This window comes from Labrus bergylta, chromosome 15, assembly GCF_963930695.1.
Source record: "Labrus bergylta chromosome 15, fLabBer1.1, whole genome shotgun sequence".
NCBI lineage: Eukaryota > Metazoa > Chordata > Actinopteri > Labriformes > Labridae > Labrus > Labrus bergylta.
In genome coordinates this window covers 9,229,763-9,255,341 of record NC_089209.1, presented here as the reverse complement: position 1 = coordinate 9,255,341, position 25,579 = coordinate 9,229,763, and the positions used below count along the sequence as shown (strand labels likewise).

The 25,579-nt window shown below is 42.3% G+C and overlaps 1 protein-coding gene across 2 annotated transcripts in view; it reads right to left on the bottom strand.

Moving 5' to 3' along the window:
• Positions 1–334: 334 nt before the first annotated feature.
• Positions 335–25,579, bottom strand: part of fut8b (fucosyltransferase 8b (alpha (1,6) fucosyltransferase)) — a 92,070-nt gene continuing 66,825 nt past the window's right edge. For both annotated transcript variants that reach the window (XM_065963547.1, XM_020628265.3), the window contains 5 exons: positions 20,211–20,448; positions 13,320–13,566; positions 4,477–4,653; positions 4,226–4,376; positions 335–2,166 (listed from right to left, as the gene is read on the bottom strand). In XM_065963547.1, the coding sequence (XP_065819619.1) occupies positions 1,828–2,166; positions 4,226–4,376; positions 4,477–4,653; positions 13,320–13,566; positions 20,211–20,448 (1,152 nt within the window). In that variant the 3' untranslated portion in view covers positions 335–1,827. The remainder of the gene's footprint in view (positions 2,167–4,225; positions 4,377–4,476; positions 4,654–13,319; positions 13,567–20,210; positions 20,449–25,579) is intronic.

Here is a 25,579-nt window from a genome sequence, read left to right as displayed (position 1 = left end):
GAATGATTTATAAAACAAACTACTGGTTGCTCTAATCCTGGGATGCCAAAATGATACCAATTTAAGAAGCAGGGTACTCCTTTTTATGAAGATATCAAAAGATAGACTCCAGGCTTTTTCCCCTCTTCAAAAATAGATGGATACCCTTCTGGAAATGAGCTCTTCAAATATGAAAAAAAAAAAGACGAAGCCTTGATTCTCAGTTCGCTGTGTTTGTGTTATGGAGTTGAAGCATGCGCAGCCTGATTGAACGAGCAGGTGTCGCCCTGCACAGAGAAGAAGGAGCAGATGGTGCACAGAATCAGACCAGAAAAGTGGAGGGGGGGAAAACATGTACTGTGTTGGTTTCTCAAGTTTATTCGATCTGTGGTTATCAAAGACAATGCCCGAGAACATAAGTTATGAAAAAACAAAACCTTCATGATGGGGGGGAGTGTTGTTGATATGACATAGCATTATCACTTTTAAACATAGGCATTATTGTTCCTCGTTTATTTCAAAACAGCAATGTTCAAAGTAAAAAAAACAAAGGAACGGATGGACAGAAGAGACAGCAGAGATGCCGGATAAAAAGGACATTTTTCTCAGTGGAGTGCTTCTTTTTTTTCAGTGGACGGCTCCTGTGACTGCGTGTGTTTGCGTGCACCATGAGTTCACCGTACTCCACATAATCTTACCATTGTTCACTAGAGGTCACCAGCGGAGTGACTGGAGTTCACCATTGTTCCAAGTGCTGGGGAGGGGGCGGAGTCAGCCCCCTCTGTCACTGCCAGTCTCCCGCCGGACACACAAACACTATTAAGTTGGGAGGAAAGCAGGAAAAATAAGACAAACAAACACACTGATCATCAACTAACCAGGCACCAGGTCGTGACATGGCCCCTTAGACTTTAACACAGGCATACTTTATCTCACACACACACACCCATCCACACACACACACGCACACACACACGTACACACACTGTACAGTATACAATGCACAAGCTCCACACACACAAAATTAAGACCGTTTTAAAAACACTCCATAAAAGCACAATATGGTTTAAAAAAAAAAAATTAATTGCACATGTAGAGACGAGATAAAGGAAGCACAGTGAGTGGAGGAGGAGCAGCAGGAGGAGGTGTCTGTGTGTTGAGGGGGGGGAGGGGGGGCAGCTGTGAGCATGGCAAGAAGAGGATACAGTACATTCAGTCAACAAAAATAAAACAGGAGAAGAAGAAACAAAAAGAAAAGGCAAGATCAAAATCCAAAACCACTGAAAAGAATTAAATAAAAATCAAACACTTTTTCCAGTTTGTCATTTTTTTTTCTTAAAGTCATCGATTTCAAAGCTAACTCCGGGGTGTGTCAGTCTTACAGTAGTCCCAGGCGTCGTGTCCCGGGAGAGAGAGAGAGAGAGAGAGAAAGCGAGCGAGCAAGCTCGGTCAGTTGTGTGGATTTGAATTGTTTTCTTGCTTTTTATTTAAAATCAATGTTCACGTCTACATCTCTACAGACCTGACGTCACAGCGCCAGGCGGGGGAGTAGTGGTAGGGTGCAAGTCTGCCATGACCCGACATATGCACAGGCATTTACACAAGTGCACAGACACACACACACACACACACGCATTCGCACACACACACTCTCTCACAAAAACACAGAGAGTGCATTCTCTTTCGATCACCCCTGGGTACAGGCTTTTTCTTTTCTTTTCTTCTCAGGTAAGCGCACTAACAACGCCTCTCTCTTCTGTACAAAAGCAGCCTCCTTCCCTGGAATCGGAGTCTGCGTGCTCTTCTTCTTCCTTTATTTTTTTTTCATGTCGTCTTGTTTTTTTTTTTTTACTTCCTTTGAGAGTTGAGCAGTTTGTCCGCCTCCGGGTACGTCGGATACTTCACCGTCTCGATTTTCTCCCTGACCTTGTAGGAAGGATAGAGGCCAGTGCGGCCCAGTTTGCGGTTGATGCCTTTGGAGTATCCGTCCCAGTGGTTTCCGGCCACGCCGATGACGTCGCCGGGCTCCAGGGGGATGTCCTCGCTGTTGCGCGGCTGGTGGGGGTAGATGGCGATCTGGTTGTGGGCGTTTTGACCTCCGAAGTAGTAGATATCGTCCAGGGAGTAGAAGAAGGAGGAGGCGTCCGGATGAAGCATCTGCATGATCTCATAAGCCACACGGCAGACCTGAGGAAACAAGTGAAGGCAAGGGTTACTTTCACCCTTACATCTATAAATGTACATTTAAATAAGTAATTCAAAAAGCAAGTTTAAAAAGTGTTTTTATGAACAAAGCAAGGATACTCGGAAGACAACAAAACAAGAGAAACAAGATCATTTAACAGTCACAATGAAGTCAAACCAGGAGGACAGCAGATGTAAAAATAGAGCAGAGAGGAGACAGAAGGATGATTACAGGCGAGGACCTTAACAGGGAAATAACAATAAAAAACACAATAAAAAAGATAGATATAAACAAATGAAGCTTAAAGGAGTAAAAACAAGAACAAGACAAATGTATGTCTCCTGATAACAAAACTGTAAAGACACTAAAGCCCAGTCAGAGGGACAAAAGGAATCTTCATTGTAAAAAAATACATTTCCCTCCTTCTTAAAGAAGGATAAAAGTGCTAATAGGCTCCTCCTACTCAGGCCCTTGAAGTGGATTATTACAACTGGAGTGTGAATAGGAATAATGAAGCTTGCGCATTATTTTTCTCGTTGGCAGGAGGCCTCGACCACTCTCTGTTAAAGATGATCAGAATAATGGATGATGATGAATGCCATTGTTATGCGGAAGCTGCAGAGAATGAGCGAATCGTTTCACCACTTTGAGTCATGGGAGACATAATGGGACAATGAGGTTCTTGAAAATCAAACGGTTGTGATTGTTCGTGTGTCCTTGTGTTATTCTCGCGGCAAGCTGAGAACATCGAGTGATAATTGTCTTTTTTTTTTTAACAGCCGTTTAAACAAAAACTAAAAAAAAAAAAAAAAAGCTTTTCTGAGAGTAACCTGATTTTGTCTTTTAAACCGTGTTTATGAATCATAACATGATCAAGGTTTCTGTTGTTTTCTGATCAAGGCTTGTCTGAGAATGATTATTCTGCTTTAAAGGGTTTGATATTAAAACAAAGATCTTCACTGTTCGCTTCTCATTAGTGTGATAAAAAAAAACAATATTCTGAAACATTCAGCCACGTCTGGTGGTTCAATAGTAATCAAGTGACCCATGTGTAAGAGTCCAGTCATTTAACAACACTTTGTTTAATACTGTCCCATGATATGAAATAAACAATATCCTTAACAACGCATCCCTCTCCATGAAGGCCACGTCGTGTTATTCAAAGACTCTCAAGCTGTTTTCACACACGCACTCCTCGATCCTACGTTTTCTAGGAAACTTTAGGATAGCCCCTGAATTCTTCCAGAGTTACTTATTCATACATGATCCTCACAGTGTGACGTTTTCCCTGTTGGCCGTGAGGATGGGGTGGGGGTGTGGGCGGTCTCAGGAGGCAAGACATGATGTTAAAAAAGTGGCTGTCGAAATCGAAGATGGCAGACAGTGACAGAGTTCTAAAGATAATTCTTGCCTCTGTACCAATGCAAGATGTAAATGGATGTATTCACAGTTTCAACCAATGAGTGGAAAAAAAAACCCCACTGCTACACAAAACAGTATGAAGCAGCTTCGTTATGTGCCCGACGCACTGGTCACGTGACATGAATCTCATCACGCCTGCTAAGTTGCACCAAATTTTTCTAAATACTTCCTACTGTGTTTACACGTCAGCAGAAATTTTAGTAGTATGGTTAAAAATGTGGCCCTTCTATTCACACATGCAGCTCACCCTGAACATTTCTGGAACATTTCTAGAATTTTTCAGGAGCTGTGTGCGAGTGTGAAAGTTGCTGAAAAATGCTAAAACCTTTATACACTGATTTTTTTTTTTAAAGTAATATGCCAAATAAGAACTAAGTGAATTATTGCACACCAACAATAATCTGTATTAAGACATATGACTTACATTTTTTTAAGAGAAATCAAGAAATCATTTTTATTCCGCTTCCATTGTTCCCCTGTCTTCTAGTTAAGAAACATTTTCATTCAGTCAGTGCTCTGTGTAATTTGGGCTACTTTCATCCAAACACTAAAACCATCCCATACCCCAGTTTCATGCAAAACACTTCAAAAGAGCATTTCATGCGGCCTCTACATGTGGAGGAGGAGAAATGAACTGACCTGTGAGGAGAAGGTGCACACAAGGAAGTCAGTCTGAGACAAAAAGTGGATATCCAGGATGACTCCTCTCAAGGAGTTCTCAGTGTAGCGGTTGTGAAGGCCTGCCGACCATGAGATGGAGTTATCGCTGATGAACTCATAGTCTGGATACCTGGAGGAGAGACGGGGGAGGAGGGAGTCAGGACGAGATAGAATCACAAGCCAATGAAAGATAGGATTTGACATGTTGAAACACTTGGGGAGAAACTGACTTGATTTTGGCTTCCTGTAGCAGGGAGGGATCATCTGTGGCGAGGTAAACTCGTTTCTTGTCGATGTGGACGCGCCTGGCTAGATGTTGGAACTGCTCCTCCACATGCAGCATGTACTCCTCTATGGGGTGGAAGGCTGCCTCTGTCCCCACTTTGTCTGTCCTCCTCACATGGACTCTGCAGAAACACAAACAGGGACATGGACAGGGTTAGGAATCAGTCTGAAATCTCCCTGTGAACCAGTAGCTTTCATTCAATTTGTTTTCTGGTAGTTTCTGATAATGTTGGTGCAGACCTTTGGACCTTTGTATTCTGAGCTAGTAGATAGTATTAACACATTTATACTAGTGGCCTTAGTGCGCTCACAACACAGTATCTAAGGGCTTTATTTAACTGTAGGGCATTCTGCATTGGTGTAGTAGCAGCTGACAAACATCCTTCTTGTCTTGTGTTTCTATGGCAATAACTGGAAACTGTAGTAGTTCTCTTAACCGCAGTTCAGACTGACCTCTTAAGGTCAAGGCTTTCCCCCAATAAAAGCCACATGATGCTCATTGAAAGGTCTGGATATACCATACTTTGACCCTGATTGGTCAAAGGAATGGGCCAGTGTATAACAAGAAACGGCCATCTTTTAAAATCCATTTCAAGGCTCCAAATGGCAGCCTAACAAAGTCACACATATTCCTTCCTACACACTGATTATCATGAAACATGCACAACAGCAGGGACAATAGTGGATCCAAACGAAGCCTTCTCCTTCTTATTGTGTTGTTGGCATTGCTTCAGTATACGGACAGCCAGCTGATGTTCAAAGACAAGAAAGGCCTTGAAGGTATGCAGATGAGACAGTTCCTCTCAAAAGTCCACTAAACAGTTTGGTGTGAAAAGGCCTCGTGTCTAATGCACTTCAATTCTGTTTCTTTGTTTGGGAGGAGAACAATGAGTCTCACTAACAGTGTTATATGGTAAACATTCAAGTGAAAGATCAACATTCAGAGGTATACGAGCTGCAAACCCATGGACAACTTTCCACCAATAACCCATCAAACTAACTCATCATTCTTGTATTAATAACTTGACAAAAGCAAATGAGTGAGCGAGGTATCTGATGAAATCTGTTTTGTATATAAGGTATGTCTTACTTTGGTTTTTCCTCTTGTTGGTGTGTGTTGTTTGATCAGGTTTTGTGACCTCTGCATTGTGTCACGTGACTGTGACTTCTGTCACTTTACATCTTAATTTGATTTCAACACCAGTTCTGTCTCCGTCTACTCTGTCCTGAGTTGAGATGCGTAGACACATCCCTGTTCAATAAAGGATTTTTATGTCACATCAGAGTAGGGCTGGGAATCTTTGGGGGTCACGATTCGATTGAGAATCTATCTTTGATTCAAAACAATTCTGGATTCCTGATTAAAGTCTATTTTTGAATGAGTACATACTTCAGGATCTACTCCAGTCATTTGTGAGATTTGTCATTCTACTGAGTTGAAGAGCTAGCCTTAGGACTTAGCAGGGACTGATTACCTCTACATCAGAGTGCCTCTGACTTTCAGTTTAGTCTGCCTAATAAAGGTTAACATGTTTGGAACATTTTCCTATTGTGATGAACAGAGACCTTTTCATGAATTTATCCACAAACACACCCATCATAAGCTTGACTTAAAGAGTGAGACATCAAATACAGATATTAGAGGATTTGATTTTTGCCTCCTTGAAACTTCTTCTGTTAAAAAGGAGTCAGGAACAGTGGATCTGGATTGTTCTGTTATCCTGCAGTAACAAGTTAGAGCATAACTAAATCATGAATGGTAAATGGACTTGAGCTTGTTATTGGTGTTTTTCTAGTCTTCTGACTACTCAAAGCACTTTTACACTGCAGGTCACACCCACACATTCACACCCATTCCTACACTAAAGGCAGTGGTTACTTAGTGACCATCAGTAACCAACGAAGCAGCAAGAGAAGCTTGCGGTTTGGCGTCTTGCGCAAGAAAAAATCAGACATGTTGCTTCAGAAGCAGGGAATTGAACCCCCAACCTTCTGTTTGAGAGACGACTGACTCTACCAACTGAGCCACAGCCTCCCAAGAGCAATCTGTGAATCTAATTTAGAACATCGGGCCTCTTGTGCATACGTGTTTGTTCTTTTATTTAGTTTTCATTCCTAAAGCAATATTATTATTTAAACTCGACATTCTGCCTTTTTCACTGACGTGTGTTCCTGTGATCCAACATTTAAAAAAACATTTCTTCTATCAGCAGTGAAAGTCTTTTTAAGGTAAAAACCAACAAATGGAATGGCACTTAAACTTGAATGGAATACGTTGGAAGTCTTTTTTTCCTTGATATAAAAAGCAAACAAAAAATTGACGGTGCAAAGGCGAAAAAGAAAAACAAAAGAAACACTTATGCTGAGAGAGGAAGTTGAATAAGTGGAGTGAGCTTGAAGAACCCCCCCCCCCCCAAAAAAGAGAAAAAAACTGTGCATTTCTTTTCTGTCCTTGTCATGGCTCTCAGTAAGCGAGGACAAAGAGACGGCACTTTCACCGGATTTAAGTATGAGAGAGAATGAGGAGCTTTTAAGCTGAAGAAAGAGGGTCGAGGGCAGATATGGTTCCTCTGCTGACACTGAGGCATCCCTCAACCTGACGGATGCTGAAACACGATTTTATTTTCAAACAGAACTATTCAATTATATTCAAAAAAAAAAAAAAAGCACCCAGGTACGACTGCATTTTGGCTTCTGGCCTTGAGGAGCAAATTACATTTGAAAATCTGAGAGAAAACATGAACACTCAACATCTATAAAGTTACACCTGGAAGCTGGTCGCTACATCCAGCTGTCTTCTGTGGACCTGAACGTCCTGAGTCTTTCAAGGACAAGGACACTCTGATTAGGAATGTAACTTTCAGCTTCGGCTTCCAAATACATTCTCTTACCTTGAGGCTGCATTTAACTCTTTAGTGAGAATGTGAAAGAGAGGAAAAAGTTAAAAAAAAAAACAAAAAAAAAAAAAACGAGAGAGAGAGAGCTATCAATCAGTGATCAGCTGGAGGAATAGCCTTATGCAGTAAATCCAATCCAAAGAATGGAGTGAGGGATAGTGGGTGAGTGGGCAGCCTGAGTCTTTCATTTGCTTTCGGTCTCTGCTATCACACAGAGGTCCTGACTCCGTCCTTTGTCAGGGTCCTTCCCTCCTGCTTCCTCGACTCTTTCATGTCGACTCCTTTTTGTTCCTCGTTTTGTCTCGCCCTTTCCTCTCTCCATCCCAGAGGCATTGCTTAGCTCTTCTCAATCTCCTCCCTCCTTCATCCTCCCTCTCTCTCTCTCTCTCTCTCTCTCTCATATCCCCCTTACACACTCTCCCACACTACTGCCTCCATAATTCAGTTCATTTCTTTCTATTCATACAGTTCTGCCGGAGAGGCAGGACAATCTCCTCTGTGGGCGTGAAAGTACACATCAAATACACCCACACTGGAAACAGCAAGAGCTGATTCAGGCAGATTGTGACAATAACTAACATTAGTGCTCTGGATTATCACATGATTATAAAGATGAGGACAGCAGCTCAGGCTGCTTGGCTTTTCTTTTCTTTTCTTTTTTTTTTTTTTGAAGTAGATGTCATTTGTTTCTAAATCTTTCCAAACAGCTCATCAAAGATCCATCAATAGTTGCTGTAAAATAGCTGCTCATGCAAACACTCTGACAACCAAACATGATAATGAAACAGGAATATTTTGAACGTTTTACTTTAGAAGTTGCAGATGGATGTTTAATTAAAGGAGAAGCTGACAGTACGTTTCCAAACAGGTCGAACAGTCATCAAATTGTCTTCAAAGAACAATGATTACAGCTCACGTCTCTGCACATGATGCCAGCTTGAGTTTATCTAAAGGTAGAATACTTTTATAGCTGAATAACACTCAATGAATGACTCTCTGATGTTCGTCGACACAAGTGTCTGCTTAGTGAATTGTAGATGTGTAAAGAAATCACGATGAGACTTTGAACACTAACACATAAAAGAGAAGATCAGCAGAGAGATAAAGTGTCTGGCTTTGTCCACAAGGAACCACACAGGATGTTTACGTTTCAGAAGAAAAAATAAAAGTAAAAAAATTGCCTGGATTGCAGTTTTAATGAAGCCAACTATATTTAAGAAATCGTATCAGGTACATTGTTTTTTACTGATTCTTTATAAGGTTTATGACCTGGGTTTTACCATGATAAATATAAATATATATATATATATATACACACACACACACACACACACACACACAATAAGGCAGTACATGTCAGTCTGCTACCTCCTACTGCACATAGCACTTTATAACACTAGCGAACCCCCCATCAGTTTTAACCATTAAGAACCGGGTCCTTTCATGTAGCTCTATTGTAGCTGGTTTTATATGCACATGTTGTGTTTTAAGCATGCTTACAGTTTTTTCTTTTGCGTTTAAATGGAAAATATGTTCAGCAAGTCACATTTCTGCGTTCTGCATCCAAAAAGTGTTTTCTCTTCTCTCCCATTCCACAGTGTAAGCCTTATTCATACAGAACAGACCTGACACAAAACATTATAAAAGATATATTTAGTAGATCTAGCTCTTGGCAACCACATCGCCATGGAAATGACAGAAGCAGTAACTCTACTTTCGCTCTCTCTCTCTCAGGCATTAAATGGTGGAAGGATGGAGCTGTGCTGATAGCAGCTTTTAGTCGGTGGCTTCCAGCCTTGCTGCAGCTCGTGTCCTTAGGGAGCAGCGGAGGAGAGAGAGAGAGAGAGAGAGAGAGCGAGAGTGGTGGTTGTAGTGGCGGTGACGACTGAAGGCGGGTGGGGGTCGCCTGGCGGTTGTTGGGTGCTCTGGGGACAAGCTGCCTTTCTATCGCTCTTGGTTCTCCTTCCATCTCCCGCTGCTCTCACCTTTTTTTTTTTTTTTTTTTTTTTTTTACTTCACTGACACTATGGATCCTTTTCAAACCTCACTTTTATATCTCAGCCCTCCCCACACTTTTCCATACACACTTATATCACCTTCCCCCTTGGTGCTGATAGAAGCACACAGGCACTTTGTTCCTACATCAGTGCAGAGAGGAATGGAGGTATCAAGAGCTGAGGAGGGAGGGGAAAAAAGGGAAGAGAACTTTGTTCTACCCAGCACTTCATTTCAATAACCCTTTCCCCTGTGATATGAGGGGAGAAACTGGTGTCTGCAGGAGTGGGGGTTAGACTAGAAAACACAAGAAACAGCGGTAGAGATATGTGTAAAACTAAGAGAGAGAGTGGGGGGGGGGGGGGGGGGGGGGGTAGGAATGTGTTAGCCTGGGAACGTGAGGTAGAGGTGAGTGTGAAATATAAAAATTTGAACAATCTTGAAGCAGGATGAAAATGGAGATGGAGATTTGAAAACAGTTGGGATGAGTCACAGAAAATAAAAAAAAAAGGGGGGGGGGGGGGGAGAGTTCAAGAAGGACGAGAGAAAGGAACGGCAGCTGCCAGGGTGATGAAAGGCAGGGAGGTAACAACCAAAGAGAGGAGCATCTGAGAAAAGGGAATAAAACATAGAGTCTGTATTATCAGGGAGAGAGAGAACCGAGCAGAGCAGGACAGGTAGACGCGAGGAAGAAGAAGAGCGCTGATTGCCCGCAGCAAAATGTTAAGAGGAAGGTGAGAAGGAGAGCAGTTTTGAAGGGCAGGAAGCCGGCGCTGGAACTGTGAACACATGGATGTGATACGAAGAGGGTGACAGAAGGAAAATAACTTTCAGCGTTAACGTTAGCATTAAGAATCAGATTAAGAACCGAACATGGAGACGCAGTGTTAAAATGTCATGCTCCTTTTATCTGGGACACAGCAGAGTTCATAATTCCTGCTCAGAGATTCATTATCTGTGACAACTGATTTGCAAAATCGTGAGCACGGATTTGAAAACTGTTGGGGAGGTTTTGATAACTGGGGCACAGTTTGGTAAACTTTGGGAACGCTTTGGTACCGGCGCCCCCGAAAGAAGACCATTTCCATGGTGATTGCAACTGCCAAGTAGGTCCAATTTATCTGGATTCAAGGGTCGATTTAAAGTTACAGGTTTGTTTACAATGGACTTTTCACACCTTTACTGTGCAGCGCTGTATTTATAGTTCTTTTTCACTAACTTGGACTTGCTTGGCAGATGCAGTTGATATGGAAACGGTCTATTCCACTTGTTTTTGATGTAATGTGTGACCAACTTCAACACTGCTGTGTTTTTGGAATGTGCTATATAAGTAAACTTGTCTTACCTATGCTCTGACCCTCTTTATATGTAAAGTGTCATGAGAACACTTTTTATTTAGCATTCTAAAAAGATAGGTTGATTGCTTCATAAAAACCTGAGGGAAGTTTTCTACAAAAGACCTGTATGATCCAGGGGGGGTGCCGTTTTTAAGATAAGTTTCAATATTAATGTTTCAAATGAGGCTTTCAGACAGCATACGTATGAATGTTCGTTGACGAGGTCACACAGGAAAAAATAAACAAGCAAATAAACCGCCAAATGTGCCTGACCCATTTCTAAGAGGCTGCTTATGAAATTGGCTAACAACAGCATTGTGATTTCATAGAGTCCCATAAGGGAGGGGATGGCTCTCTCACCGGAACCAAAGACCTCACACTGATGAATTCTTTCCAATTATGCTGAACCGGAAACAAACAAGTCCCAAGTCACTTACAAGCTGTGAGAGCAGAATCTCTGGAGGCCAAACAATGCTGAGACTATATGAAGGGCTGAAATCAGAGCCACTAATGGCAGATTTGGAACGGCTGGTGTCATCTCATCTGCACCTTTGATGCCAAGTCTCATGAAAAGCAATATCTAGGTGGTGCATTACGATTTTAGGACACTGAGGTGCATTGTGAGGGATTTGGAGACTGTCCTATCTGCAAACAATCTGAGCTCAAAAAGAACTGTGAGAGATAAAGTGGCCATTATTCTGTTTTTTTTGTTTTTTTTTTCCATATAGCCCACTGGCTCAGGAAAATGACAATGTAGGTCAGTCAGTCTGCTCTCCCTTTTTGGTACAAACTTGAATATCTCACAACTGTTGGATATATTTTTGCACTCATTTTCCAAGTGGATGAAGCCCACAAAATGTGATCAACATAATACCTACTTAACATCAATGCCCAGTTGCATGAACTACCTTAAGATTCAAACTTTAGTTCAACTCTTATGAAGAATATTTCCCAAAAGGCCCCTGGCTTCACTTAGGAGGATTGCACAAAGCCTCTTACAGTGCCTCGTTTCTGGAGTGTTCGGACCAAGACGTTCACTGTATTTACTGTCATAATACAACACGTCTGCTCTTTTACTTCACAGTAGGGGTGTCACATAATATCAAGATATTAAAATCATAGAACGGCTGGTGCCAAAGTGCTCTGACACGATTGAATGCACAAGAGTTAATTGGCCAAAGACGAGGTGAACAGCGGGATAAAAAAGAAGAAGAAGAAGAAACAGAAGGCAGTGGAATAATGTGGGACAGTGGTAAAAGTAGGGACAGGATGAAGTGTGATAAGAGGTGAAGCTAACACAGTGCAGTGAACTTTTTCAGCACATTTTGTATTCTTTAGTTATCAGATTTCCTGATGTGTCATTATACAAAAGTCTTGCTCTACATATCAATTATCTCAGTCTCGTTATATTATTGATATTGTAGGAAGACAGACTGATGGTAAACATCCTAACATGTAGATCCTGTCTGTTTTCCTGTACCCTAAATGTTTCTTCTTTCTCCCTTTCTCTCTTCGATCGCTCTCAAGTAAGCCGTAGTCTTCTGTTACACTAATTATTTCACTTTAGATAGGCTGTTATGGCTGAGGAAAATGATGACTAAGGACCCTCAAGCAACCAATAATGCAATACTTAGGTAGAAAGAATTCCCTCCAGTGATCACAGGGTTTTCCCTCACAACATTGTGAGGAAATTCTTCATTTTTGTGATTTTACGCTCCTCGTTTCTTTCTAATACAACTTTAGAAGAACATTTAAGGACAAACTTAGCCTTAGTGGTTTGATGTAACTGGGTGCAACAGTTACATAGCAGCATAACAAAAATATATATATAATTCTTAATATGGCCTCACACATAGTGGCTATTCTGGGCATGGTCTTGTGTTTTTTCTTCCTATCAAATATGAATCATATTTACCAAACTGATACAAAATCTCAACTCAAAATAAACTACAACGCCCATAATCCTTATGAAAAAGGAACATGCCATGTAGTGCAACAGTGTGGCTAATTTTTTAACAGTTGGATGTGACATGGTATGTTTGAAAGCTCGCCTCCATTCGTTGTGTATTGTGAGCTGTTCTTGGAAACACAGCGATGCGGACCAGGCCAGCATTAATCATGACCTTGCATTTAAAGAAAACAGTGGTTTACTGTTCAATAAATAAAGCTTGTGAAGTGATGCTTTGATTGAAAAGACGCCTCAATTAGAGTCGTTCAGTGACCAGCAGAGTTGGGCAGCGTGACTAGCGGGCTGTCGGCTCGGTCTTCACAACTTTCACCGTCAGCTGAGAGCCTTTCCAACGATAAAGGTCAAAGATGAACCGAACAAAACAAGACCATCAAATTAAGGTTCATCCAGTGCTATTCCATTAACCCCATATTAACCTCAACACACACTAATGTTTGTATTTATCCACATCCCTTAAAGCTTTGTCTTTACTTTAATGTGAAGCACTTTTTAAACTCAGTTGTAGAGATGTATCACAGGAACAAAGTTATCATTGCTGGACAGGTAATAACCAGAGAAAAAGGACAACAAGCAATGTGAACGCTTCTTACCCGATGATGGGGTGTTTGAAGCCCAGCTTGGCGGTGGTCTGCTGGATCTCCTTCTCTAGCCATGCCTGTGGGCGCACCAGGTACTTGACAAACTGCGACACCCACCAGACAGAGGGGTCGCCATGTAAACGATGCAGGCGTGGCGCCAGGTCCTCTGGGATCGCCAGTGGCAGGTAAGGAGGCCGAGGGTGGAGACTGTCCACGATAGGCAACTCCACAACCTGGACGTCCTTATCGTGGGCCTCTCCTGAAGGGTCCAAAGAGAAGCATGTTGAGTATAAAACACATGAACAGAGACTTACTTTTGACCGCAAAGCTCATGCAAAGTAATGTACGTTAATTACCGTTGAGGCATTTTTGTCTGTTCATCAATTGTATAGTTTATACTGAAAAGAAATGATCTTTAGAGTAAGAGCCTGAAATATGGACTTTCAAATACTTGTTTTGTGTAACCAACAGTCTGTTACTCAAAGATATTCCATTTAAAATTCATTTCCTGCATTATCTCCGCCCGCCCAGGTACCAGTGATGTAAGAAATATGATCCAGGAAGGACGGATTTAGTGATAGGCTTTATTCTGAAAGCTTGAGATACTGAAACACTCCACAGTTGTTTATAATCCTCTGAGACGGAACTTTACAATTCTGGAAAGTTATTAAATGGCAAATATTTTCTCTCTTTTTTTTTTGCCACGGTTAACAGACTGTCCCAGTCTTTTTGCCAGCAGCCTCTGCATCAGTCTCCTCTTTCTGCTCACTGTTATGGTCTTAATACGCTCTGAATATGAGAGTTGCATTGATCCATTCAAGGCCAAAGTCAGTAAGAAGATTCAATCTTCTTAGAAGATTTAAATGATAACTGGTGATTTATTTTTTTTTTAATCCAAAATAAGTTTCTGAGAATAGAAGGTGAGATATGCTAATCTGGTTTGAAAGCCGAATCAAGGGAAATCTAAGGCTTTGTAAATAGAGTTGATCAACTTTGAATCATGTTGAAAACTTGTGTCAAACTAACTTGTGTTTGTAGCATGAACAAGCCACAGTCTCAATATTGAAATTATGTTTTGGGCTTGACAGTGGACAGAGTCAGAAACAAGGATAAGAAAGTGGGGGGGGGGGGGGGGGGGGGTTGACATGTCGATAAAGTGCCAAAGGATGGGAGTGCTAGAGTGGCTGCTACTGTATGAGGACTATAGCCTCTGTATATGGGGCATGCCATCCAACCACGCTAAACCAGTTCCCCAAACCTCTTATTCATCATTTTTTAGCAGAGACTATATATTACATAGATGTAGTCGCAGTGACATCACACATTCGTTTCATAAGTGGAATTTCGAAGCCTAGTGATGACGGTGGCCATATTGGAATGCTGTGTCCAACTAACTTTTGTTTTTGTAATTTTAGCCTCCTGGCAAATAATTAAATGTGCCCGCCTGCAAGTCAGATCAGCCACGCCCCTAAATACACACAACTTCCACCTCTGCATTTGGCTTCATGTTTCAACACCAGAAGTTGTCTTGTATTTTTTTTTAGCTTGTAAGGGAATCAGATGTACCTGATATTTCTGTTCAGGAAAAACAACTTGCACAATTTATTTTTGATCTTTTCATAAGACGGTGGAGTTTTGAGACATCAGCTGGTTGTCAGCAAAGCTGTCTGTCAGATCTGTTAGATCTGTAACAACTGACAAAACTGCATAACTACTAGTCTGCAGAGTTACTGAGCCTTTCACTTTCTCTGCTGAAGCTGCTCTGTCAAAGAGAAATGTTGTGATGCAGGGAGATATTTCAGCCTTTTCCTTTGGTCTGATTACATTCCCTCCTGTTTGGTTTCCGAGAGGAATCTAAATCACCCAACCCCTGTGAGTCCAGCGTTTGTGACTGATAGCTGCTCTTTGCTGTCCTTGCTTTAAGGCCAAGCTAAAGTAAGCTCCTTTCTATCAAGGCTGTGAAAGGCCAGGGGCTGATTCAAGGAGCTGGATTGGAGGTGTTACTGGGGGCTGGTGGTCTGGCATTGGTCTCTTCAGGCTTAGTCCTGCTTGGCAGAAGAAGCCCTGGGCAGAAGGTTGGGCGCAGCTGATTACGAAGGTCACCTTTCTGGGCAGCAGCAACCCCCCCAGCGTACTACCAGACCTTGATACACATCAAGGCCAACTGTCCATACTCAGTGCATGTTTGAACAAAAGTGAAATACATATGCCTGCAAACATGCATTATAAGCACACACAAAAAATAAAATATATATATACCCATAAACAGGCTCAAGTACAGGGCCTTGTGAACAGCAGGAAAATGTGATCAAGCAGTGATGACTAGAAAGGATTCAAATACAACAAAAATAAAAGGGATGTGCATTCACACACACAAACACACGCACAGACCTACAAAAGCCTCCGCTAATCTCATCTCACCAGAAGGGATATGCCTGGCAGACAAAACCTTCACTCCCTTTCAGTCTTAAAACCCGAGGAGAGGTTTTTTTTTGGTTTGTGTATGCGCGTGTGTATGCGTGTGTGTGTGTAAATGTGAAAACCGATTTACGTGAAAACAAGTTTGAGGCCCATGTTCTGTCAGACTAAAGTAGCTCCTCTAACTGCAACAACCAGGCCCTAATACAACCACGAACACATCACCGAAACTTTTCAAAATAAATGGCATAACGATTCATTAAAAATGGCCTCCTTCAGAAAAGGAGACGTTTAAGAACATGTTAAAAAACAAAAACAGAAACACAGGCCTCCATTTGTGTGTGTTTGCCCAAGCATGCCATGCACTGAATATAAATTGGTGGAAGCATTAAATATTGAGCAGAAAAAATATTCCCAGGCCTGACTTATATAACAGCATTGGCATGATTCACATAAGGGGGAATGGGCGTATTTTCAGGCCTGCACTTCTTGGCAAAAAATGTACAGATATGCCGTATGTCTTCCTCCCACAGCTACTTAATTAGATCACAAAGCTTCTAAATTTGATCTCGACTCCAAAGCCTTTGCATATGTTTCCCTGCATGCATCATGACTCAGAGCACATAAGTCTTCACTCGCACAGAGTTCCTACATAACGTTTCAAACCTATGATATATAGCGTGCCTAATGAATATTTCATAAGATCAACACAGCTAAGCAACGGGAGAAGACGAGAGTGACACCATCCAGGAAGAAAATATAAAACCTCTCCATTCATTATACATTGGAGACTTAGTTTATGAACTTGGAGAACTCTCGTTCCACCTCTTTATTTGGCAGAGAACATTATGTTTCTCCTGCTGCTCACACTCATAAGGCAGTAATATCTCCACAGAGAACCTCAAAGGAATACACTCTCTTTGGCAAATTAGCTCTTTGATCAACGAACCATTGTTCCACAAGAAGACTGGTTTCTGCTTTATGCGTTCAGAATGAAAGTCTGCTATACAGCGGCTGTGAGATGGTGCTAAGCCGTCTCATGCTGTCCACTGAACATTAAAGTTGTAGTTAAACAGCAGCATGCTCCACTGGGCTAAATAGACAATTGGGCTGGATATTGGAAAACTCACTACTCTTTCTAGGTACTGACATGCGAGTATCTGGAGCGCCTGGAATGTAAAATTATCAAGAACTAAGAACTTGTCGTGAACGTATATTGAGATTTATAGTGTTGTTCCAAACTACAACCAATTTAACACAGCGTTTTATTCTGATAGTTTAAGCACAGCTTGTTGTGTCTGGACAATGTACAACATTTAAAGGAAGAATACAATATGGTAAGAAAGAAGTATGCTTTCTGTGTCTGAACCACGACTTTGATGATGTATCAGCTTTAGTATCAGACACAACATGCAGCATTTCAGCAGCGAAAGGTCGTTTCTATCAATGATCTCATTATATGCTGATGATTTAATGCTTTACCTTCCTGTTTCATCAGCTTACAAATGTTTTCCCCTCTCTCAAATCTTCTATTTTTCTGCCACAGCGCAAATCATAGCAAGGTATCCTGTATGTTCTGAATGGGGATTTTCTTGTCATGTTTTGTTTTTCTCATTTCCCATAAGCGGGGAAGAAAATCAGCAGGTCCCATAATGACTTTATCGCTATCTTTGATTTCCTCCCCCAGGCTATATGTTTTCCTGACAGAAATACCCTGTCACAGATGCATACACTCTGCATCCTCTCTCCGTCTTTAAATGTCTCACATCCTGAGGGAAACACTTAACAGAAAGTGGGCTAACCATCTGAAGATAAATGAGGAATGGTGGAATCCGGTAGGGCTGCAACATAAAACACAAGACAAAGTCAATTTCCCACAAACACAAGGGTAAGTAAACAGAACAAAGAATTGCTCGGTATGTAGAACACCCATAGCACAAAGTGCCATTTTAATGTGAAGGTGACCACAAGGATTGGTGGTATTTACCAGAAAATCATACAGCAGAGAGAGATAATACGTTTTCAAGAGGAACAAAATTAGTGTCCTTGAGGTGCAAATTTCTCTGCCATCCAGGCTCCAAACAAAACCTGTAATCAGCTCAAGTTATTTAAGGTAACAACCAAATACATAGGAGCTTATATTGGCACCATTACAAGTGTTCAAGAGATCTGTATTTTCTATATTAATATTCTTTAATTGCACTAGCCAAACACGCCATCAATTAACAAGATACTCAATGTACATCTACTTATTAATCCAAGGCTTTAGCATCCCTCTGTGGGCCATTGCCCCAAGGAGTGTTCTGCCTGCTCTGTTAACAAAACAGGCATGACCACAGGCGTAGCTAAGAAGCCAAAAGGCTTACATTAGATATGCATTGCTAGTTAGCGGGTTTGGTCAACAGAAAATACTGTCTCTGCAAAATGCAAAACTTTACAAGGCCACAAATTCTTAATGCTAGAAGGCAGACTGGTGTTTAAAGTGAGATGGCTATATGTGGATCTATAGGAGGCTGTTTGTGCGACCAGAGACAGCGATAGATAGCGGGAAAGGACACATGAAAGGCAGGAGAATAAGAAAAGAAAGGCGCTGGGGGTGCAGGAGATAAGAAGGGAGAGCCCAGGAGAGCAGAAGTCAAATGGAGCGATTGGAGAAGAAATGAGAAGCTGAATAGGATGCAGAGATGAGAACATGGGGGCAATGACAGAAGAACGGAAATGATGGATAGGCAGACACAGACTGATTATAAAACCTCCAAATTATCTCTGATCTGTATATAAAAGACACGTTTGTTTTGTAAGCTAAGCTGGTGCAACATGTTACACTGTAGGACTATCCATTTATCATAACAAAATCACAATTTTGACTCAAGCCTCTGCGCAACTCAGGTAAAAAAAATGAATCTGCTGCCAGCATTAGCATGGAGATCCATTCCCCTCAAACAAGCTCATCAATCTTTGGTCTACGATATGCTGAAACCTGACGATGCACTACCTCATGCTTCAACATATTTTCTCCATGGACAGACAATGACAGGTACAGCATTCTAATAACACATATATTTCAAACCATGGTAGTGGCTTTGTGAGACTACACAGTGGGCACAGCTGGGCGTAGAGCTAAACGCTATCGTCAGCATGCTAAGATGCTCAAAATGACATTTTGAAATGCTGAAGTCTGCTCATTAGTGAGCGTTATCATGAAAGCTTTCACTAATTAGCAATTGACATGAAGTACATAGTGGCTCCAGAGATTCTACTATTTCTAATGATTAACTCTCTCCCTCATGCACTACAGTAAATATGGCCTCTTCACCACTGTTGAGGTGAAAATTCACATCTCAAGAGCCTACTCTCCCTCGGGTCAATCCTTCCCCCTCTCAATGGTGGGCACATATTGCAACAGCCCCAGATAACTTCTTCAATTTGGGCCTGATAAGACCCCATGTCCACCTGCAAAATGTCCCCAAGCCTGGCTTATCGACAGGTTCTCTATTTCAAGCTCCATCTCGACAAATCATTAAGGCTGCGATAAGATGCAAGAAAGCCCTCCAGCTAGCATCACAGGGTTGTGTTATGTGTAATTGTTTTCCTACAGGTGCCAGTGAGAAAGTGAAATATGAACCACCGAGTTCAGATTGAAGGCTAATTACACGCAGGGACCCTGCAAGACCCTTGACTGGCAGGTACGTGCATTTGATCGATCCCTGCACACGGTGGAGAAGAGGACCTCTGCTCAGAGGGTTGTCAGTTCAAGTAGATTTTCAATCGCAACGTGTTAAGAAGAGCCAAATATTCACCCTGAAAACCACATTAAATATTGATGTTGGAGTGTGTTTTTTGTCAGGATAATGTTTTAAGTTTATGAGATTAGCATTCACTGTACAAATGTACGACCCTGAGTCAGATTATGCAACAACCGGAGGCTCCAACTCAGAAACATGTGCAGGTTTCCTCAGTGAAGACTATGAATCCTTTTCCGTTGTTGTTCATGATGAGTGTTGTGCAACGAGCCTCAGTTAATAAATAATGGACAGCACTTCTGAAAAGATGATTCTCATCTCTCTCTCTCTCTCTCTCTCTCTCTCTCTCTCTGCAAGTAGAGGATTACTGTAAATCAGAGGAGCAGGTTGTTTACTGAGATTGAGTCATGTGATTTCTTGGCAATGAAACCTTTGAACAATAACCTGCTGCTGCTGCTTCGTTGGCTGCCAAAGAGCTTTAACTGGAATTGCATAGTCCTGCTTAGCCAGTGAATTCACACTTTGTTTTCGCTGTAGCAGCACAAACGAGGGCTCTGGCAGACTGAATCTTTTTTAGCTGTGATAGTCAAAATAAGGACCATAGGTTTTTTTTTTTTTTATTATTGTTAAGGAAGCATTTTTTTTTATTGTTAAGGAAGCAATCATGATAATTGAAGCCATCGTTGAGCACTGCTGATGTGTGTGTGTGTGTGTTGTAGTGTGTGTTGGAGTGTGTACCTACCTGACCAGTGTCCTGTGGTGGCCCCAGAGCGGTCAGTGCACGTGTTACTGACGGGCAGGAAGACGGTCTCCCAGCCTCCGGGGGCGTAGCGCCAGTTGTGCGACTCGAGGATGAGCGTGCGCTGGGTGCCGTAAGCGATCATGAAGCAGTAGACGACATGGTGGAGCTGGCAGCCGTAACCGCAGCCCTTATTGATGTTACACACCAGCTTCCTCGCCTTACTGCAGTCTGGGGGGTTCTAGGTGGGAAGACAGGAAGGAATGTTTCAACATTTTTTTATTGCTTGACCTTGCTCCTGTATCTCTCACAGCCCTTGCTCTCCGACGTGTAATAACACATGGCTGATATTGTTTCCTTTGTTCCCCATACCTGTCGGTCTCGAGCTCCACTTCGCTCTAATTTTACACCTCTTCACTCGATTTCTCCTTTTCCATTCTCCATTCACCTGCTTTCCCTGCTTCTCTCCCGTGATAACCTTGCAAGTTGCTTTTTAAAAAAAACCCATCTACATTTTTCCCCCCCCACTTACCTTCTTATTGTTGAAGGATAAAACTGGTGATGTTCTATATTTCTATTTCATGGTATCATCTGTGCAGTCAAATCCACATATATCTTTATTACACTATGGAAAACCCCATATATGAGAAGAACCTCAAAGCTACAGTCCAAAGCTTTGTCATGTTATCCCTAAGCTTTTAAAAAATAAAACAATTACATGTGACCAGTTTGTCGGATCAGTCGGCTTGAGACGGAGAGGGCAAATGGCAAAAGAATTGTAAAATGGACTAATTGTTGCAATCTTTTCCTTGGACTTGTTGACAATCTAGAACATCGGCAGCCTTATCCCATAACTTTCCTTCTGTTTTAATCTGTCTTGTTCCCTTTTTTCTATCTTTGTATTTTCATGATGCCTCTCTAATTTCTTCCCTCTCTCCCTCTCTCTCTCTCTCTCTCTCCCCCTCTGATCGTCTCCCTCCTTTCCTGCCCCCTCCTCTCCTCCCGCTCGTTCCCTATAAATTAGCTCCACTATCAAACAAAGTCTGAGGGGAAGAATACCAAATGAGAAGCACTGGAGGAATAAACAAGGTCTTCTCTTTTCTGCATAGAAAATAGTTGGGGGGGGGGGCTGAAAAAAAGTGAAAAACAACAGAGCGACACACGCTGTGTTGTCGATGAGTCGCCGGGCGGATTGGGTTTCGCTCCGCAGCCGGTGTGAGCGACTCCGCAACTGTTCGTGCCAACCGGCTTCCTAAACAGCAATTACTGGCTGATGGGAGTGTTTTCCTCATTAGGCTGCTGCAGCTGTGGATGGTTCACAGTAATCAGGGCGCACGGCACCCACCGGCTAACGCTGCCTATCACGCGCCAGCAGGAGAGGAAGAGGAAGAGGGGTAGGTTGAGGGCAAAGGAGGGCAGCTAAAGAGGGAAAAGAGATACAGAGAAGAAGAAACAAAATGAGAAAAAGATGAAATGAGAAAGGGAAAGGAAGCAGTATAAAAAAGGAGCAAGGAGACAAAGTATGAAAAAGTGAGATGAGGGGCTTCTTTATGTCTTATACAACCACAGCTCCTTCATAATATTAACAGAGTACAGCAGCCATACAGCCGACAGAACTCGCAGGTCTTCCCTTTGAGTAACAGGCTGCTGCTTCACTACTACCCCCACAGGTCTAAGCTGACTTACTGTACTAATCATCTACAGCAGCGTCCTGACAAAAGAACTCTCATAAAGCTTTTCTTTTGACAGAGCTCCACATTGGAGCCACAACCTCCGTATGAGATCAATGTGTAACATGAGCGGCGCAGTGTGTAGGCCATCGTTGGATCCCCGGGGGTCGATAACCATGAGGCTGGCTTGATTTTGATAAAGCTGAGAGAGGAAGATTTGTTTGAGAAAGATTTGTGCACAAAAGGGCTGCGTTAAATGCCTTTATAAAGGATGTGCTTTTTGAGGGTGAAAAAAAAGACACAGCTAAGTGATGCAGTTCAGAGAGTCTGAAGGGATGTTGTTTATGTGCGGGGGGGCGGGGGGGGGGAATGGTGGAGACGACTGGATACGAGAAATAGAATGTCAAGCTCAGGTAATTATCTGCTGTGATGCCCGCACTGGAAACAGCGATGGTAAATGAAAGGAAGCAGCATACGCTTGAAGAAGTCCAGCGTTAAGGCTCCTCTTCAATTTGTATAGGTTTGTTTTCACGGAGTATTGAAATATATATCCGGCTAGAATAAATGTATGATATGCCTGACGGATGCCTTTGAAGGGAAAAACACCTGTTGTGTGCAGGTTGTGACAATTTTACACCTGAAGAAGAAACGGAGAGTCCTCTAGAGGAGGGGTTGTCAACTGGTCCAGCTTCAGGACCCACTAACAAGTCCTTCACAGATGAATTGCAACCCAAATCTCTGCAATTTTTCAACCGATGTTCTGAAAGATTGTGCAGTTTGGATCATGGTAGAAAATATGGAACAAAACAAAGAAATGGAATTAAACAAACAAGTTTAAAAAGCACTTCATAGATGATTTGACAGTTTGACACAATCGCGACCCATTGAAAACAGCTCCAGGACCCACTTTTGAGTCCCGACCCACCAGTTGAGAACCACTGCTTTAGAGGGATTCTATTGTTACTGAAACCGCTAACTTTGACAATAACTGATCCTTTAAAAAGCTAGATGAAAAAGTCAAATATTAAAATCAGGCTAAAAGATTGAATCCAGATTTTAAGCTGATCAAACACACTTATTCTTTCTTTTCACTATTAAAAATCAGACTTCACCCACTTCATGTTTTGCATCTTGCAGATCATGCATCCATCTCATTGTGTCTCGCTTGTTTTTGTCTTTTTTTCCTCTTCTGCTACGCACATGGTATCCACAGAAGTATGCACACACTACACAAGATAAAGCAAACAAAAGACAGCCACATTTCCACACCAGATATAATCACAGGCTCTGTGTTCGAACACGATGTCACCTGCTTCATAAGTCTTCAACATCAAAAATATATTTGATTGGAGGATTGCTCTCATCCTACATTTCTTTTGCTCAGTTATAAAATGATACACCAGTAGTTCATTTTGTGGCAGACAGTTGTCTTCATACATACTAAGCAGATATGAAGCCACATTGGTTGACACTTGTGGTGACTTGTGTCAACCACATTGGCACATTGACACTGTGCATGACATGAATTCATCTTTTTGGTATGTTTTAGGTCTCCACCTTCAGAGAACTATCCATCACAATCAATGAGAGATATTCTCTGGTGTAAAAGAAGCACTTTAAATACCATTTTTTTAATCTACAAAATTGGCTCCGTCCTTTATACCGGTGCCACCAATATACCAATATGAAACGCTGAAACCCACTGCGGGTGCAGTCGCCCCCATCACATACAGCACACGACCTGACGAGATTGAAAATGAGTCCCCCTTCATTGTGTTATGCGAGCTGTGCTGGGACAGGGTTTAACCCCTGAAGAGGACCAGGAAGGCAGCGCCACTTTAATCGTTTCTGTTTCATCAATTTCTCATCATGGGGTCACAATCCTGCAGCTAAAGAAAGAAGAAAGCAGTGGCATACTGTTAAGTCAATAAAGCGTATGGAGTGCAGGATGATTGAAAGACTCCTCAATTAAAGTCAATGACTCGCGGGCTGTGGGTCGGTACTTTACAACTATCATTGTAGGCTGAGAGCTCAACTACCGTACTGTAGCTAGTAGGTGTGCATACGAAGTGAAAAAAAGATAGTTTGATAAGAACTACACAGCTGTGAAGAAAGTACACGCTGAGGACTTTGCTGAAGAAATCATAATGAAGGAAGTCAGTTTAAATCTTGTTCTCGCTGGGAGACCCCCAAAGACAGAATGTGTCTTACATACCGTATTTTACAGTCGCTTAATTTTTTATTCTGACGTATGCTGATGAAAGTTTAGCTTCCTTATTTTACTGTAAATGATGCTGATGATAGCAGTGTAAACGGTTATGAACTTGTGGATGAACAACTGAAAAATGTGCTGAAAGAAGCTAAAAAAAAGCTCTTCAGAGGCTAGGGGAATCGCTGAGTCGTGTTAGACTTCCCTTTATGTTCACGACTATGTACAGGCTCACAGATTGACACTGAGTCATGTGGTAAGCTGTTAAAATGAAAGTACTCCCCATCGCCGCTTTAGGATAAGCTCATTGAGCGACACATGACCCATGGGAAACGTAGTGCCAAAAATTGCATGGATCAAAGAACTTGCTTACGATCAGTCAGGTCCTCTACATGCAGGCTTATCACACAAAAAAAAAAAAAATAGATGAAAAGCGTGTCGGACAGAAGTCCATCTGAAGAAGCCAGACATGCTCAGTGAATGTTGAGTGGACAGATGGAGCAGAAGCAGAGATGGAGTTAGTTAAACCTGGAATGAAGGGAGAGACTGGTGCGGGTGGCAGAGACAGCAGGAGGGGAGGGAGGAGTCTGTCTGTGTGTGTGTACATTTATATGTGTGAGTGTGTGAGAGAGATAGCAAGAGACACACACACACACACACACACACACACACACACACACACACACACACACACACACACACACACACACACACACACAGGGCATCTCTTTGTGCATGAGTATGTACATCAATCTTGAGGCAAAGGGTATATCTGTGCGCCAATTTCTTGCTTAGGTGTGGGTGAATCCATCTGTGCACAACTCTGTGTGTGTTTGTGTGTGTGTGTGTGTGTGTGATGAATTAGTGATGGCAGCTGGTGGAGCGGTGTGATCCCTCAGCGGTGGTGACAGCAGCTGTTAGTGGTGCTGTCTCCGCCCAGCCAGACTGACTGGGTCCTCTTCATCAAACACACCGGCTCATTAATGCTGCAGGGGCCCGGTGCCGCACCACATCACCCCAGCCGGGCAGCACTAGAGCTGGGGAAGGGGAGTGAGGAGGCTGGGGGTGAGTGGATGTGTCACACGGGTCTCAGGTTGTGTGTGTGTGTGTGTGTGTGGAGCTGTAAGCATATGTGCATCTATCTCATCCTGTGTCATGTACTTTGTACGGCGGAGACGTTTTTTTTTTGCATGTCTGCATACCTGTCTGCCGATCTGTCATTACGCAAGTCAGAACGTGTGTGTCTATGTGCTTTGGCGCATGTGTGCGTGTTTTCTGTGTGTCACTAAACCGCTGACAAGCAACAAGAATCCCGCTTGTCAGATCCAACTGCTGGAACAGTCTGCTATCACACACCTCACCTGCTCGTCGTGGGAACTGATGCTGACAGTTATGGATGGTGCAAATGAGACGAGCAAGTGTGAAAGATGTCCTGAAGAACGCATATGCCCGCTTGTACGTGTGAGGGGAAACATTCACAGTGTGTAGATGAC